General features: G+C 44.6%; 1 protein-coding gene and 1 long non-coding RNA gene across 7 annotated transcripts in view; one reads left to right on the top strand and one right to left on the bottom strand.

Moving 5' to 3' along the window:
• ARHGEF33 (Rho guanine nucleotide exchange factor 33) overlaps positions 1 to 9,374 on the bottom strand; it is a 33,101-nt gene extending 23,727 nt beyond the window's left edge. For 3 of the 6 annotated variants that reach the window (XM_027664655.1, XM_027664657.1, XM_027664660.1), the window contains exon 1: positions 9,042 to 9,374. Coding sequence is in view for 1 of the 6 variants with exons in the window: in XM_027664654.1 (XP_027520455.1) it covers positions 2,896 to 2,917 (22 nt within the window). In the remaining 5 variants the exon portion in view is untranslated. Of the gene's footprint in view, positions 1 to 2,895; positions 3,051 to 9,041 lie in introns of those variants that run through there. The other 3 variants (XM_027664654.1, XM_027664659.1, XM_027664658.1) reach the window with 2 other exon arrangements.
• On the top strand, positions 297 to 11,797 carry LOC113957310. Its single transcript, XR_003531119.1, has 3 exons — positions 297 to 536; positions 1,245 to 1,421; positions 11,163 to 11,797. It is a non-coding gene; the product is annotated as an uncharacterized LOC113957310 (long non-coding RNA).
• The last annotated feature ends 4,742 nt before the right edge of the window (positions 11,798 to 16,539 follow it).

Below are 16,539 nucleotides of genomic sequence, written 5' to 3'. Positions count from 1 at the left end.
ATTCCAAGCAGTAATCATGTCTCTTCTAACACCAAAAAAATACACCTTTTCATCAGTTTCATCATTCCTGGGGTTTTGTGGCATTGTGATCTCACCTGATCTTGTACAATGGACATAGACTTAACATTTCTGAAACAGACTTAGCTCATGGAGGAGATTATATCTGTTTTGCTGAAGTATTTTGGAGACTGCAGAGACATTATCTCTAGGCATTAAACATAGAATCATAGAATCATTTGAGTTGAAAGGGTCCTTTTAAAGGTCATCCAGTCCAACTATCTTGATTGAAACCAAAATGTCTGTTTATTATTTCCTCTTCTAATATTGTCTCTTCTGTGCAGAAGTCTTTGGTTGTCCAACAGAAATTACTGCTGGTTGTGCTGCCACTGCACTTTGAGGGAATTGCAGTCCAATGGCCGTCAGTTCCCATGTTATTCCCTACATCAGGGTCCTAGGCTGGCCCTCACTCCCAGAAAATACCATGCCACTTAGTTCCTGGCCTAGATCGCCTCTCCTTTGCAATGCCACTTCATGAGGTGGGTTTTCTCTTGCTTCCAAGAATTCGCTTCACCTGTCTCAGCTGTCAGTCACAGACATGACCATTAACCCCATGCCCATTATAGGGGAAGCCAAGCTCCCTCTTTCCGTGCTGGCTGCAGGTGCTCGGTGTCTTACCCACCTGGGCCTTTAAGACCACAGAAATTTAGTCCTGCAGAGGCTGGAAAAGTGTGCAGGGAGGACTCTACACAGTCAGCCAGAGGAAAGCTGGAGCCTGGAAGTCAGAGCTATACAAAGCATAGCTACATTCTGATTTCTTTACCCCTGAAGTGGAATATGGGTTACCACCAAGGGCACCTATGAATTGGCCCTGTTCTGGTCTCTAGAATTTGTCCTGATTCAGAGGAACTTGAGCAAATTCCCCAGTGACTTGCAGAAGGGAAAGGAAGAGACGCCATGTGCTCCTCTCTGTCCGTGTGCCACTTCCCGCCTGTGCAAGGGGCTCTCTTGGCTGTGGGGTTGGGTAGCTGGGTCAGACACTGACCCTCTGGGGAATATCCTCCCATGTTTCCTCTTGGGGAAACAAGGGGCAGGGGACTGACTGGCAGAAGTAACTATGACTCCAAACTGCCAACTGTTTGGGGTCAGAACTCATCAGCCAGCCTGCACCAAGTCCCACATTTCAAGTTTTAAATGACAGGTTGTTTTCATTTTCAGCTTTGGCCCTTCTGGGTCTTTTTTTACAGATTTTCTCCACAGCCCTGTGAACTAGAAACCAACTTTTGGCCTGAAGCTTTCTCATGATGCCTGGAGCTGAGGCTTGAGAAGGCAGTGGTGTGTACAGTGATCCTCCTCAATCATGAAAACTGGGGCCCATGCCTGTTCTGATGTATATGCTACTGCTGGGCTCTTACTGTGGAATGGTAAGGACTGACCCAAAAAGAGCAAGAGGACATGTCTCTGAATTAATAGTACAATACAAACCAGATGCTGGGAGGACAGGGAGATGCTGCTTTTACAAAATGGTGGGTGTATTGAATGCTGAGCTTTGTGAAGGGCTAGAGGTGGCAGGTAGAAGCATAACACAGCAAGGAAGAGCCTTGGTCTCTCCTCACGTTTTCTTTGGGCATCTTTCAATCTGATATATAACACAGAGGGCCAGACTCCTGCCGAAGTCTATAGGGATCTTTCATTTGGGTTTGGTTACGGATGAGTCTGTAATGTTCTTGGATATACTCAAAGCAAGGAACTGCTCCTGAGCAAGACCAGAAATGAGGAAAAGGTCACTCCTGCTGTGACTTTACCTCCCACCTTTGCCATGAGCACTCTCTGCATGTACCCAGTCAAATCCCAGATCATTTCTATAAAGTCACAGCTAAGAGCTGGAGCAGAGGAGGCTCCTCACAGTTGCACTGTGGGAAGCAAGGGGCTTTGGGGTTATCTCCCAATTTCTGCAGTAAACATCTGCCGCCCGTGAGGGCATACCAATTAATTGGAAAAAATCCCTGAGTTAATTTCCTTTTCAGCCTGCTGTAGTGTAGGGGCCTAGGTACACAGACCTAATTTAATCCAATTAGAACAATAATAATAGAGAAATTAACTTTTCCATTACCCATGCCATGAATATTGGCACCACCAAGCATCTTTGAAGAGGGAAAGAGATGGTCCAGTCTCTCTCCTGAGCTGACACTTGTGGGCACTCCTAAAGCTGCTCCCACTGCTCATAGTTTCAAGGGTTCCTCAGCATATGGACACAGTACCTCTGAGGTGGCAAGGCAGAGCACAGTGCAAAGGGTTTGGGGTGGAAAGCAAATACCACCAGCCCCACATTCTTCTGAAAGAAGTTGATAACCACTAAAACCCTGGATTTGAAACCCCTGAGCTTTGCAGACTTTCTAGAAGTGCTGCTGACTGTAGCAAGGACTGGTTGCATGAAAGCAATGTGGCCTGGACACATCTTGGTGCTTGCAGACTGGGACTGGTGGAGATGTCTGGGTTATGGCACTAACACAAACAAGAACACCTTGCTACAAAGCATGTGGGGAAGAGAAGCAGATCCTCATCACAATGCCCTCATGTATGACACAGCTTTGTACATCCCAAGGCAGAGTTGGGGTCCGAGGCAAGAAAAGGAATGACTTCCCACATTAGACATTACATATGCCACAGGATTATTTTCCAGAGGGAGTAGGGAGGTGGTTCTAAAATAAGAGATAAAAACTTAAACCCCCAGGTATTTCTATGAAACTAAAAGTACTGAACATTTGTGCACAGCTGCCATGGTTAAGAGGTGCTCTCGGGGGGCTGGATGGGGGCCAGCAGACAGGTCAGATGAGAGCACATTTCTTCCTCACTGTCTTTCAAACTATCAATAAGTGAAATAAGAGGGTGCTTTACCTTCGTGTTTGTTTGTGTCCATGGCTGCTATAGGGTGTGCGTCCTCGCAGGGACTCCTGTCCTCACTCTGGAGGGCTCTGGCTGGTCACTGGGAACATCCCATGGCTTAGAGCTGCCCACATATGAGCCCTGCAGTGGGTCAGCTGATCTGAACCCTGAGTGCAGAAAGATGCAAAAAGGGTTTATTGAGCAAAGATGCTCGAAGTTCAGAAAACAGAGGAAGGAGGAGGGATTTGAGAGGGAATGCAGCATCCTAAAGGTCTGTTTGGGTTCACAGTGCCTCCACAGACATAGTGGGTGCTGGTACAGACACTTCCCTCCCAGCCCAGGGCCACTTGTGCTTACATGCACAGGTGACTAAGAAGTACTATGTAATCCCACAGAGACTATTTGCTCAGCAAGATACTTCTTGTATGAACACTGAATCAAAATATGATGTAGTTTGAACAGCACATGACCAACTTGCATGAGTGCTCTGCATCAAAGAACCAACCTTTTCCTATGCAACTAATCACTCAAAATGTCTTTCAGACCTGTGTTTGGGTCACAGAGAATATTGCCTTCAGAATGCTTCTACACAGTTCTGCCAGCACTTTAGGAGGCACTTTAGGAGGCACTTATACTGCCATGCCTGCTTTCTCTGTTTGTTGTCTCTCTGACTTGGAGACATAGGAGCGCTGTAAGGCACCCCAAAGTGTAGAGATGTAGCCTCTCCAGGAACCAGGGACAACAGAGCATGATGCCATGCCCAAGCCAGTCCCTTGGCAAAGCGTCTCATCAGTCTGGTATTGGGGTTAGGACGTTGAGAACAGTCTTAAGATAATGCCTGCTTAATGACATGGACAGAGACACAGAAAAATGGATTGCACCAGCTCTTATCAGCATGGGCTCTGCCCCACATCCACACTTCCCCTCCCCAGGATTTAATTCAAGTGTACTTCTGTCCAACCTTACTAATAAACTAGATTTAGGACTCTAGAATAACCTCCTACCTCCATTCCTGTTGGACATGGATATGCTGGAGGCTGATGTGAGTCATCATTAGCTTTGCTAATGGGACTGGAGTGGCCGGTGTAATTATGGCACAGAGCTCTGCTGACTCAGCTCTGCCAAGAGGACTGTGGTGATTCAGAGAAATCTGGGATGATGTTTTCAGGGAAGTAGGCACAGAGAAAGGCACATAGCATTACATAGATGGGAGACGTGCAAAATATGCAAGAAGCCTAGGTGGCTATAGGGAATCAGGGCAGAAGCAGTTGCTTCTGGAGCAGTCAGCAGTGTAGCTTGGGGGGTCTCACACTTTCAACCTGAGAGCTTTTGAGTGTGGAATTCCCAGGGGAGGAACATGGTGACAGTGCCCATCCAACCTCTTGCTGAGGGTATGATGTGGACTGAAAGGCTTCCAGCCCACTGCTGGAGGGAATTGGGGTTGAGCATCTTCTTAAGATTGAGGTTTAATGAAAGGATAAATTTATTTGTAAGAGAGCTGCTTATGATATCACTTGCTAAGAAGATCCGCTGACATATCAGGACAGAGGATCTTTTGGTGAGGCGGGTGGAAAAACTGAGCAAAGGTGGAGGGACCTTTGATGTGGGCTAACCCCAAAGCTAGACCAGGCTGCTCAGGGCCACATCTAGTCAAGATCTGAGTATGTCCCAGGATAGAGGATTCTCAGGCTTTCTGGGCCTTTCCCAGGGCTGCACTGCTCCCATGAGGAAGACTTTTTCTCTTACGGCCAATCAAGCTTTCCCTTGTTGGAGCTTGTGCCCCTGGCCATTTATCCTTTCTTTCATTGTGTCAGTGAGAAGAGCCTGCTGACTGGACTCCCACCCCTGTTAAGTAGTTGCAGGTGGCTGTAGAACTCCTACAGCCTTCCCTTCCCCAAGCTGGACAAACACAATTCACTCAGCCTCTCTATGCTCCTGTGCTCCAGCCCTCTTCAGCAGAAAAAGTTATTTCTTTTTCTGATAGGTATTGCAGAGAATGGCAAGAATGTTATTTGCTTCCAAAACACATAAAAATGGAGTTGTTTTTGAAGTAGTTAAACCTCCTCTCTCATAGTTTTGTTAAGTTTGTGTCTCTCAGTGAAACAGACCTTTAAATTCAACTTCAGTAGCAGCTTGTTGAGTAGCAAAGTTGTTAAAACTTTGCTCCCAATTTAAACTAGTCAGTGCCATGAGGCTGAGGCTCTTGTTATTAGGCTGTTGAACTGGGACTAGTGTGTTTAACAGAGAACTGGTTTCAAAATTCAGAATTGTTTTTGCAGTGTTGGGAGAAAAGGAACAAAAGGAAAGACAAAACAGATATGAAAGAAACATGAACTTCCTCCATTTTCACTGAAAACAATGAAAACAGCTTTTGCTGGAAATTCATTAATTTTTTTCTCTTCAGCACATTTTTACCCATTCTGCTATTAATATTTTACCATGCCAGTTATAGCAATATAACAGTATATAATTGTTAACTATTCATAATTAGTAATAACAATAATAATAAGCAAACATCAATTAGTATGAAATTAGTTGTATTAATATACCATGAAATACACTAACTGCACAGCCTGTCTTAAAAATTTTATAATTTTATTACCCACTTGCTGAATTATTATGGGGATCACTTCCAGTGACAATGTGACATTTATACCTCTGGCCTTCACAAGTCAGGATGACCATACCCCGCCAGACCCAAGAACACTGATAGTGGGGGCATGCAAAAATGAGAGCATCTCATCTGTACTGCTGCACAGCCTTAAATGGGGGAGTCAAGGGACTGTAATGCATGAGCAAACAGCGTATGAACAGGTTGCAATGGCAGGCATCCAGAAGTAAAGGCATCCAAAAGGCAGAATTAAAGCATAATTCTGTTGCACCAAGTGCTCTCTACTTCCACTCTTAGACCAGCTCCCTTAAGATACATGTGTCTCTGTCCCACTGTGGCCCAGCACATCACCAGGCCTATGGCATCAGTCTCACAGGTGGTGATTGAGAGTGAAGGATGCATCTGTGGCACCCTCCCTAACACAAGGATACCTGCAGTTGTCATGGGAGGTGATGCACCTGAGAGGAGAAGCTCACGGGAGGGCATTCACCCCTCTGCTATGCTACAGATAATGACATGAAATGTCTTGGGTCCAGTATAAAGGAAGAGGTTTGTCTGATATGAAAAAACCTACATGAGATTTAAATAAGAGAGAAGTAATACTTGTAGAAGAATTTTCATATGAGTATGTGTCATTGCCTAATTACTTATGTTCTGTTCTCATACACTTTCAACTCAGGGCCACAGAGGGCTGGTGTAGCCCTTTGGCATTGATCTTGTCTCTCAGGTTGTTAAAATTCTGTGGGTTCCTGGTATCAGAAGTAAGTTTTTCCTTATAGAGGGAACTCAAAACAATACCTGTACAGCATGAAGGTTTAACTCAGGAGCTTCCCCATTACACTTGTACAGACGAGGACAATGTTTAAGCACAGTCTGTGTCCTCTGTGGAGCTCAGGAGTGAGGCTTTGAAACTGGGACACCGGGGATGCCACCATCCCCTCCTGCTCCAGGCATACCAGGAGCTCTGCTATATGACTGCACTGCAAAGTAGGTTGACCTTGGTTAAGTGGGTCCAGAAAATCTTACCTGTTTTACCAGAGTAACTGTCTTTGTGTGTCCTCTACGTGCAGCCTGCAATTTCCAGAATCACCCCTTAGTTCTTTGTTACATTAAATAATGGCATTACATTGTCTATTTTCCAGCATTTAGGGCTCACTGCTGGACTCTGTGAATATGTACATATTGCCTCTTTCTGCCTGGTTCTTCTGAACTGCTTAATATAAAGAGCAAAAATAATCAGTCCTTCCTCATCACTAACACAAACAAGACATGAACCTCTCCATGGTTTGAAGTGAATGCTTGTCCTCTGTTCCCCCTGACTGCTGGGTGGGGAAGCTGTTAACACTGTCCTCACCACTGACCAGGGTTCTGGTCAGCCTGAGCTGGCTGAACAGTGTCTGGCTTGTGCCTAAAAGGTGCAAAAAGGGGTTGAAAAATCGGGTTGACATTTTGGCCCTAAGACCCTGGATGTGGGCTGCTTGGTCAAATCCTGCCTCTGCTGGCACTGGATAAGTCCTAAGCTCACAGCAGAGTCCAGGTGAGCCTTGCATGGCTCTAGTTCAACTTCCTGCTCGAATCAAGACTAATGTCAAACTAGATCAGGTTCCTCAGGACTCTGTCCAGCTGGATATTTCTTCAGCTGGAGTCTTCACAGTCACTCTAGGCCTTCCAGTACCCTGAGGAAGAATACTTTTCTTTACATCCAGTTGGGGTTTCCCTTAGCTGTAGCTTGTGCCCATTGCCTTTCACTGTGCACCTCTGGGAGGATTCTGGACTCCATCTGCTTTACAGCCCCCTTGAGGCAGTTAAAATCTGGAGAGGATTTCCCCCTCCATCTTTTTGTCTCAGTACTAAGCAAGTCCCACACCATTAATCCCTTCCTATATGCACATACATGAATGCATGTGCACATCAGCAGCAAGTACAAGCCCTCCATGAAGCTGCTTTCCTAAACCACTACCAGACCTCCACTCATGGCAAATCCAAAGTTTGCCTGATATGCCAGCCCACCACAAGGGTAGTTCCCTCATCAACAAGATGTTATTGTTCCTCTGCAAGCTTCCCGCTGGACAGGCGCAACACCCAGTCACATGAAGCCATCAGCAGATTGTCTTGGCCTACAATTCAAGCCCATGGTCCCCTGCTTTAGGGACAAGAAATGGCAAAGACGTGGTTATTTCTTCAGAGTTGAGCATTAAAACTCATTTACATTCTTGCAGCTTCTATCAAGCCAGAATAACATCTTCGGAGCAAAGCCCAGAGAATAATTTCAAGATGTTAAAGCCACCACATTCCTCCATCATGGCAAAAGGATGTATTTCCCCCTTTTGTTTTTATCTTCCCTCCAGCAACCAAATCTGCTGAGCCTAAGAACCAAAGCTGAGTGCCACCTCTGCTGTTGGTGATTGCCATGCTGGCCACTGGTGACCAGCAAAGAACCCTGCACTGGTGCCTTGCACAGGCAGCTGGTGCTGCAGCCCCTCCCGCCAAGCAGAGCAGGCAACCAGTGAGCACTAACAGAGCCTGAGCCAGCACCCACTTCCCATGAGATCCCACACGGAGAAGGTGTGGATGGAGGGATGGGGAGGTCCCAGTGAGTTGCCTTCTTTAGTTATTCCCCAGGCACGGGGTTAAAGGCTGGAGCGACAAGGCTGGAGCGATGTGCTGCTGAGGTAACACAGAGGTGGGTTTTTTGCACAAAGCTGTTTGTGGTGGAGAGAGGGGAGGCAGGTCCTGCAGCCTGCACTGCATTTATGTGACTATGCTCACCCTTCCAGTGCTCCCCCCACATGAAAACAATCAGCTGTGCAGAGGATCACGTATTAAAAAGACGGACAGACAACACCGAACATCAGCATGCAAGCAGGCAAAGTTCAGTAAAGCATTTACAGCCTAGCCTTGGTGGACAACAGCTACTATTTGGTTTTCTGAGCCATTCTGCTTCTTATGAAATCGTGACATGGGCAACAGTGCAGGGAAATCCATATGCACTTTTGCTACTTCAGTTGTTAAGCATCCACTGTTTCCCTAAATAAATGTTTGGGATCTTCCTGGTGACTGTCTCTGTCCTGCTGGCTGAAATTGCTGCTGTTTTAAATATCCCACTTGGAAAGCAACCCCCCGTCCTCTAAAGAGAACAAAAAAAACCCATTATTTCCTCTCATCACTCTTGCATTTTGTCTCCAGCTAACTCTAATGTGGTTGTCATTCAAATACTTCAATTCAGCACGATACTTCAATTTAACTCTTAGACGGTGAGAGCAGAAAAAAGGTCTTTTTAACTGACATTTTAGAGACCTCACTATAAATGCAGCCTCACAAAATTGTCCTGCACACTAAGGAGCTCCATCTCCACACAGAGTTTTAGAAGAAATCAGCTGAAAATAACTGTAGGCATTGAAGATGCAAAGTACTTTAAATACTTCAAGTCCTTTATGTGCTGCACACACGATAGCAAATAGTTACAACTCTCGCTTTTTCCAGTAATATGAAAAATGGTATAATTAATCCCACTCTTCATCCCATTCCGAGTACATTTTAAACTTACCCCAGGCTAGCTGAAGATCCTTCAGCTCCGGCGGTTGCTAGAGTTGGGAATTAGCACTGTGCAAGACAGGAGAGAGTAGAGCAATGGTGGCTCCCAGGATGGGACTGTCACATGCTAATCACTGATTTGAAACGCTAGCATAACAAATGCCTTCTAATTATATAATCTTCAGGTCACATCCTCGCATGCCCATGCAAAAATCAGGACTGTGCACTTGGAAGAAGATGATACAGACTTTCTTCCTTTTTAATTAGAATTGCACACTGCTGCTGAGGGAGAGTGAGAAGCCCTGTGAAGTGACGGCAGAGGGGGCCATGTGGTGAGAGCCAGGTGCTGATGTGGTCTGTGCTACTTTGCCAAGCTCGGAGGATCTTAAGTACCTCCTGTAGCACCCAAACAAGACAACTTCCCTTTGACGGGGACAGGGAAATGGGACCAGCTCCTCCCTACTTTCTCTGACACCGTCTCTTACCAGGCATGGCCTCGCTAGGGATGCCAGGGCCAAGAGGGCTCAGGGGCCAAGAGCAAGATTGCCAAAGTAGACAGGGCAGGGGAGCAGGAATCACCAGCACTTGAGTATTTTCTGTTTCTTGTTAGATCATGACAAATTTTCTTTGAGTAAAAACAAATAAGGTCTTGGAGGGTGGGGAGCAACAGCCCTCCACACCTGCTCTATTTCTTCACTTAGGAGGATCAGACCTTTACTGGAGGGCTTTTTGCTCCAAAGAGCATCAAGAAAGCATGTGGAGAATGCAAGTAATCCAAGGCCAGGTGTCAGGGAAATGTGTCAAGGAAATGTTTGAACCAGTCCCGTGAGCTGCTCCGAAGGGTAAGAACACGGAGACATAAAGGAGGAGGCACAGTAACAAAGGGCAAAGTAATTTCTCCCTGAAAGACAAAGATCTACTTCAAATATACCCTTCAGGCAGAAAATCTGAAATGTAAAACTGCACAGACTAAATCAGTATAATTGCTGTGCAGCACAGATAAATGTGGAGCCTTAGCAAATGAGCTGAAAGGACAAGCTCCTAAATTAACAGAAGCTCTGTGGAAGATGCTGCTACCTCTGAAGTCAAGGACTAGGGACAGAGGACACAGTGTTTCTTTTTTTGGAGCTGGCTATTTCAGAAGCAAAACACAACAAAATTGAACAAAATAATATTATAATTCTGAAGGAGTTTGCCAGAAAGTGCATTTTTGTTGGGTCAAAGATACCCATGAATTCAACAAACAGTTCAAGCTAGGAAGGGTTTGTTTTTTAATAAATAAGAACATGTACATGAATCTATGAACAAAACATTTCAAATATGGATTTTCTTACAGGCATTTTAAGAAGGGCTGTAAGACATTATATTGCCAAGTGATCCATGAGATGCTTTGTTTCAGATGGCCCAGTATGTCTGTTTGCTGATAATGTGCTGGTTTTTCATTTTGCTAATAAACCACAGGGCCCAAGATATTTCTGAATCCTAGCAAAATTAGCTGTGTATTTAAAGGCACATCTGAAGGAACAGCACTTGTACATTGTGTCTTCAAATGGAGGCAAGGAGTGGTATTTACTAAAACTCAATTAAATATCTGGCAAGCAAAGACTCAACGCATTTTTTCCTGACAGCACTGGCATGTTGTGTTTTGTTTTGTTTTGTTTTTAACTAGAAAGCAGCTTTTCTCTTTTATAAAGCAAAGTACTTAGATTCATAGTGTAGAGACATTGATGACCAAATGCAAACAAAAACACAAATAGATTTTTCTACTTAGATTGCTTAAGACTTTCCAATAGAAAATTCTAGTCACCAACTGCTGCACTTATGAATTCACCCTACTCAACTTCATTTCTTTAAAGACTTAAGAGACTTCAGCTGATCAGTCTGAAAAGAAAAGTTTTATCTGCTATTAGCGTGCATGCTCAGAGGTCATTTTTAATTAAGACATGAAGAATTCAATGTCTGTTGAAAACTGGTCACAGCTGTTGAGCCCAGAGAGTTGCCTTGCTGCTGTCTGTACCAAACAGCTGCATTTTCAACTTCTGCTTCAGTCCCACTGCTGCAGAGCCATGAAGTGTGCCACTCCACTCCATTTTCATCTTAAAATTCTCCTTCACCTTCCACACTGTATTGACAGAAATCCAGCCTCTTGAGAATGCAGTCTCTTGCTCTGGCAGCTGATGTGTCCAGGAATCAGAAGCTTCCCAGTGTAGTGTAAGTACCTGCCTTAACTTTCTCCAACATTGTAGCCTGTAAAAGTTTTGACCTACAAAGCATGCTGGTTATTCATCCAAGGAACATATTCCCTTCTTTGCAAAACTGGATATATATTAATGTCTTCTCAGCATGCATCCTCTGCAGGAAAAAACAGTCATGATTTGAAGTTAACAGGGATTAAGTCCTATTAAATTTATCCTGACTTTGATGTATGGCTGACGTATGCAGCCAGTTACTGTATGATCTTCCTGTAAAAATCCATCCTTTCATGCTTTTCCCATCCTGCTATGCACTGTTTTGGTAAGGTGCAAGGATTTACAACCTCCTATGGGAAAAAGGTAACTGCCATGTGATGTCAGTCCTCACAAACCACATATTTCTGCTGATCTTTGGAAGCTGTGATCAAGCTCATCATTATACCTGGAAAACTGGTATAAAGCAGAATTGTCTATGCATCATCATCCCTTGCAAATGAGGGGAAAATAACTTTTAAAATCAATTACTGGAGACTTGTTTGCCTTAAAAAATGAAGGCATCTGGCAGTTGCAACAAGTTGCTGTGGTTCTCTCATGAAAGCTACAGTGAACTGGTGAACTGCTACCTATCTTGTGTAAGTGGAAAGTAGCAATCCTGAAACTTGGCAAAATAGTTTGCAATAGTTTGGGCTGTCAGGGACTCGTGTTTGTGACACGTATTAACAGTCACAAACCAGTGTGAAAAGGAGAAGTTTTCATTCCCTGGTGAAAACAGAAGGGGCTGGCAAAGATTGGATCTCTGTTACCAAGGCTGTGCCTACATCAGCATTTTAGTTACTTGACATCAGAAGTTCAAATCAGAACCAGATGGTTTTCTCTACAGATCAGCTACTAGTGACAAGCATTGTGCTGGCCTCTCACAGGAGACTACTGGTATCACCCTAAGATTTTTGAGAGAAAATGCCTGTGAAGCTCCATGTGTGATCTACTGCTGAAGTGATGAATACTCACAGATTTAACTTCACACAGAATCCATGTCTGTCATTTAATACATAAGGAAAAGACAGACACTCTGTAGCAGATTTTAACATGCCATTTTAATAGAGGTATAAATTAACTCAGTATGTTCTAAAGTATTGAAATAAATTTTTCCCCCAAACATTAGAGTTTGCCATACAAGTTTCTATTTTGTATCCAGGTACATTCTATAACACATATTTCATTTAGAGTTTGACAACTTAAAAATAGAATTGGTCATCATGCTAGTACTATTGTGACTATTATTTTTGGTCAGGAGGGTAAGATGGAGCTTTGTTGGGGGTTTTTTTGATGAAAGGCCAAATATTAACAAATACACATTTTAGATTTATTTCAGATACTGGACGGGGGGAAGTACTTAAAGAAAAATTAAACTTAAACCTAGCAAATTTGACAGGCAGACAATGCAAACAGCTTGAAACAACAGCTCTGAAAGACGTCTGAACTGTTCTATTTCTTTGAACTCTGCCTGAGCCCAGAGACCTGGTAACAAAAAGTGGGTGGGTGAAATAGCCAACTTGAAAACTTGTGACTGGAAATGAAATACATACTTTGGACTGATCTCATGAGATGGACACAACTGGGATAAGCAATCTCAAGTATCCAGTGCAAGTTTCACTGGTAGCAAAAGAAACCTACTCCCACGTGGGGTGAATTTTATTTGGACATTATAATTTATAAAATCAAAACTAATAGAAGAGTTTACACAACTCTTCCATTTCAAACATACTTGTTTTCATTGAACAGGCCAAGGTACTTTGCTCCATTTGGAAATTTGCAGGTTCCAGCCCTGTGAAACGTAAGAATTCCCCTTTGTAAACTGCTCCAGAATGATGTTCTAGCCTTCCAGTACCATTAATCTGCATTTGAGAGATGAAGAAAATGGTTAATATTTATGCTTACATTATTATTTCCTTTCATTATAATTTCCTTTCCCACTGCTGCCTTGGAGTTTGCTATCACACTCAGATATGATAAAGCAGGGGAAAGTGACTTTGACAGATATACCTGTTTCTGCTTTTACAAGGAATTTAGGTAAGAGCTTAGAAGTTTGGGGCTGGCCATAGTGTCCAATAAACCCCTCCTCTGCTGGTAGTCTCATGGGATCTTAACAATCTATGCAGCATGGAACTGCATATAACTCCTTTACCCTGACAGCCTGAGGGGTTAATTAAATTTTTCAGAATTTCTTTCTGTGGATCAAGGCAGAGCAAACCTTTCATTTGCCAGACTAGGCCACTAAGCCACGCCTGGGGATTTGAATCTGTGCTGTGAAGCACTTCTATGCCATAATCTTAATTCTCACTGTTGCGCCAATATTTTTGTAAGAGACTGAAAAAAGGCCAGACTAGATCCAGTAAAGTCACAGGCCACTATTTGTATCGTTTCAAGGACTGTTTCCTCTACAGTGTCAACAAAATAAGCAATTTTCCTATTCTTCCTCAGTAATTCCTGGGGAACTGAGAACCAAGGGCAGCCACACAACAGTGTAGCTGTTGATGACTACAGCTCCCATTTCCTCGTGGGATATATGTGTGGTGTATGTACACATGCAGGAGAGCCCACTCTGTGTGCACAGCCCATTCAGGCAGGGCTTTCACAGTGGGTGTATGTGTTGGGCACCACCAACACCACACTGCCCAGATGTTTCATTGGAACCTGCCTCTCAGCAATGACTGGTGTGTCTGCAGGAGCCTCGGGAGGCTGGAGGACACCTGAAGGCTCCAGATGTGTCAAATCTTCAGACTGGGCTGTGACAAGATGTCCAGGTGGAAAAAGAGCCTGCAGCATTCATCTGATCCTTTTTGGGTTATGACTTCCCTTTCTGTGTCTTTTTAAGGGTGGATATACTGATATTCCAAACACAGAGGAACTTTAAAATGAAGGAATACTTAAAACTACTTTGTCGTTTTTCCAGCTGCTGACACACATAGTTGCACTGGCCCCATTGTGAGGCACTGAGGACACACTCAGGTGTCCTTTTGCAGTTCCCCTCTAGAAAACAAGAGCGATGGAAGACAAGTATTTTCACTTCAAGACAGAGAGCATCTGAGAGGCAAAAACCCAGGAGATCATGCAATGCATTTCTTCTGTTGCACAGAGCTGTTTCTCAGACCTGACTCTCCATCTCCTGAGGACAGGCTGTTCACAGAGATGGGCCCATGGAACAGGCACCTTTGGGTGGCACAGACTGTGAACCAGCAGCAGTTTTATGAACCATTTTTTCACCACTGAGCCCTGTTGTGGAGGTGGTGGAGAGCTGGCCTGGGACAGAGCAGATCCCAGTGGACCATCAGGGCAGTGGCTGTGGCCATCTGCAGGAGGACCCTGAGGAAACAGCCTCAGGGCAGCTGATGTGTGTCTGGGTTGCAGGGTGTGGTGGTTCTTATACAGCCAAAACAGTGCAGAATATTTTTTTTTTTCTGGTAGGATTTTTTGCTTTAAACTCCAACTTGGTACAGATTGCCTGGAGGAGTTGTGGATTCTCCTTCCATGGAGGTATTACTCAAGAACCGATGGGATGTGCTACAGAGCAGCTATCCTGGGTTACCCTGTATGTGTAGGGGATCTGCAGAGGGGCCTCCCCCCCCTCAGCAACACAGCTTTGGAGTCTCTTCTCACTTTCATCACCCTCACTCTGAAGCTGGTATAGCCTTCTTCCCTTTTGATCCCACATACTCAGTTTTGGAGTTAAGGTTGAAAGGTACTTTAAAAAAACACTACAGCCAGTGTCACTGTTACAGCTGCTGGCTGAAATAGAATCATAGAATCATAGAATCATAGAATCGATTGGGTTGGAAAAGACCTCCGAGATCATCGAGTCCAACCCTTGGTCAAAATCCAGTCCATTTACTAGATCATGGCACTCAGCGCCACGTCCAATCTGCATTTAAAAATCTCCAGGGATGGTGAATCCACCACCTCTCTGGACAGCCCATTCCAATGCCTGATTACTCTCTCTGTAAAGAATTTTCTCCTGATATCCAACTTAAATTTCCCCTGGTGGAGCTTAAGCCCGTGCCCCCTTGTCCTATTGCTGAGTGCCTGAGAGAAGAGACCAACCCCCACCTGGCTAGAACTTCCCTTCAGGTAGTTATAGACGGTGATGAGGTCACTTCTGAGCCTCCTCTTCTCCAGGCTAAACAACCCCAGCTCCCTCAGCCTCTCCCCATAGGACTTATGCTCCAGTCCCTTCACCAGCCTTGTTGCTCTTCTCTGGACCCGCTCCAGCACCTCAATATCCTTTCTGAACTGAGGGGCCCAGAACTGAACACAATACTCAAGGTGTGGCCTCACCAACGCAGAGTACAGGGGAAGGATCACTTCCCTGGTCCTGCTGGCCACGCTATTTTTGATACAGGACAAGATCCCATTGGCCTTCTTGGCCACCTGGGCACATTGTTGGCTCATGTTGAGCTTCCTGTCAATTAGTACCCCCAGGTCCCTTTCTGCCTGGCTGCTTTCCAGCCACTGTTGTTGTGGCCAAAGTGCAGGACCCGGCACTTGGCTTTATTGAACTTCATCCCATTAAATTCAAGTATACATATACATACACACATATATGTATACATACATATACATACATATATATGTACACACACACATATATATATACATATATATATATATTCCAACTGATGCCTCAGAGCTTTTTGGATTTTTTAACTTTTGTAGATTTTAGAAGTAGTAAATGTAGATTTTAATGCAGCTGTATTACATCCCTTACCCTGTAGCATAATATTTAAACATACCCAACCCTGTTACCCCATTTCATATTAATCCCTCTAAATTTCGGTAGCGTGTTTAGTCTTTTTTTTAAGGTAGAATTGTAGAAAAGCCTGGATCAGAAGGTATCACACAGACACAGCGACCTCCAAGCCCAAAATTTTGGAGGAACTCCAAGGACTGTGCGTGCTGCGAAGAAGATGAAGATGAGGAAGAAGGGGTCCCACACACCCACAGACCCGATTCCCGGAGGGGTGTGTCGGCGGGCAGAACGGGGCAGAACCGGGGATGGATAAATCGGGGACTGGATGGACCTTATTATAAAGTCACAGAACCACTGTCTGGGCGGGTGCGCGTCATGTGTATTCCCTGGGCCTCAGGCCTGAGATTAAAGGACCTACTCTCTTTATTTTATCTCATACACTAAATTGGCCTGGAGTTTTTTTCTCCTTGCTCTCTTAAGGCCACAAAACGCACACCAGCCTAATGTCGCACATAACTCTCGCGCTCGAGTGCTCGTTCTTTCCAGGCAGCCCTCGGCCCTGCCCACGGGGAGGA

Source organism: Corapipo altera, unplaced genomic scaffold, assembly GCF_003945725.1.
Source record: "Corapipo altera isolate COAL_440 unplaced genomic scaffold, ASM394572v1 76, whole genome shotgun sequence".
NCBI lineage: Eukaryota > Metazoa > Chordata > Aves > Passeriformes > Pipridae > Corapipo > Corapipo altera.
Note: the sequence above shows the minus strand (reverse complement) of the source record. Positions and strands in the feature narration are given on the sequence as shown.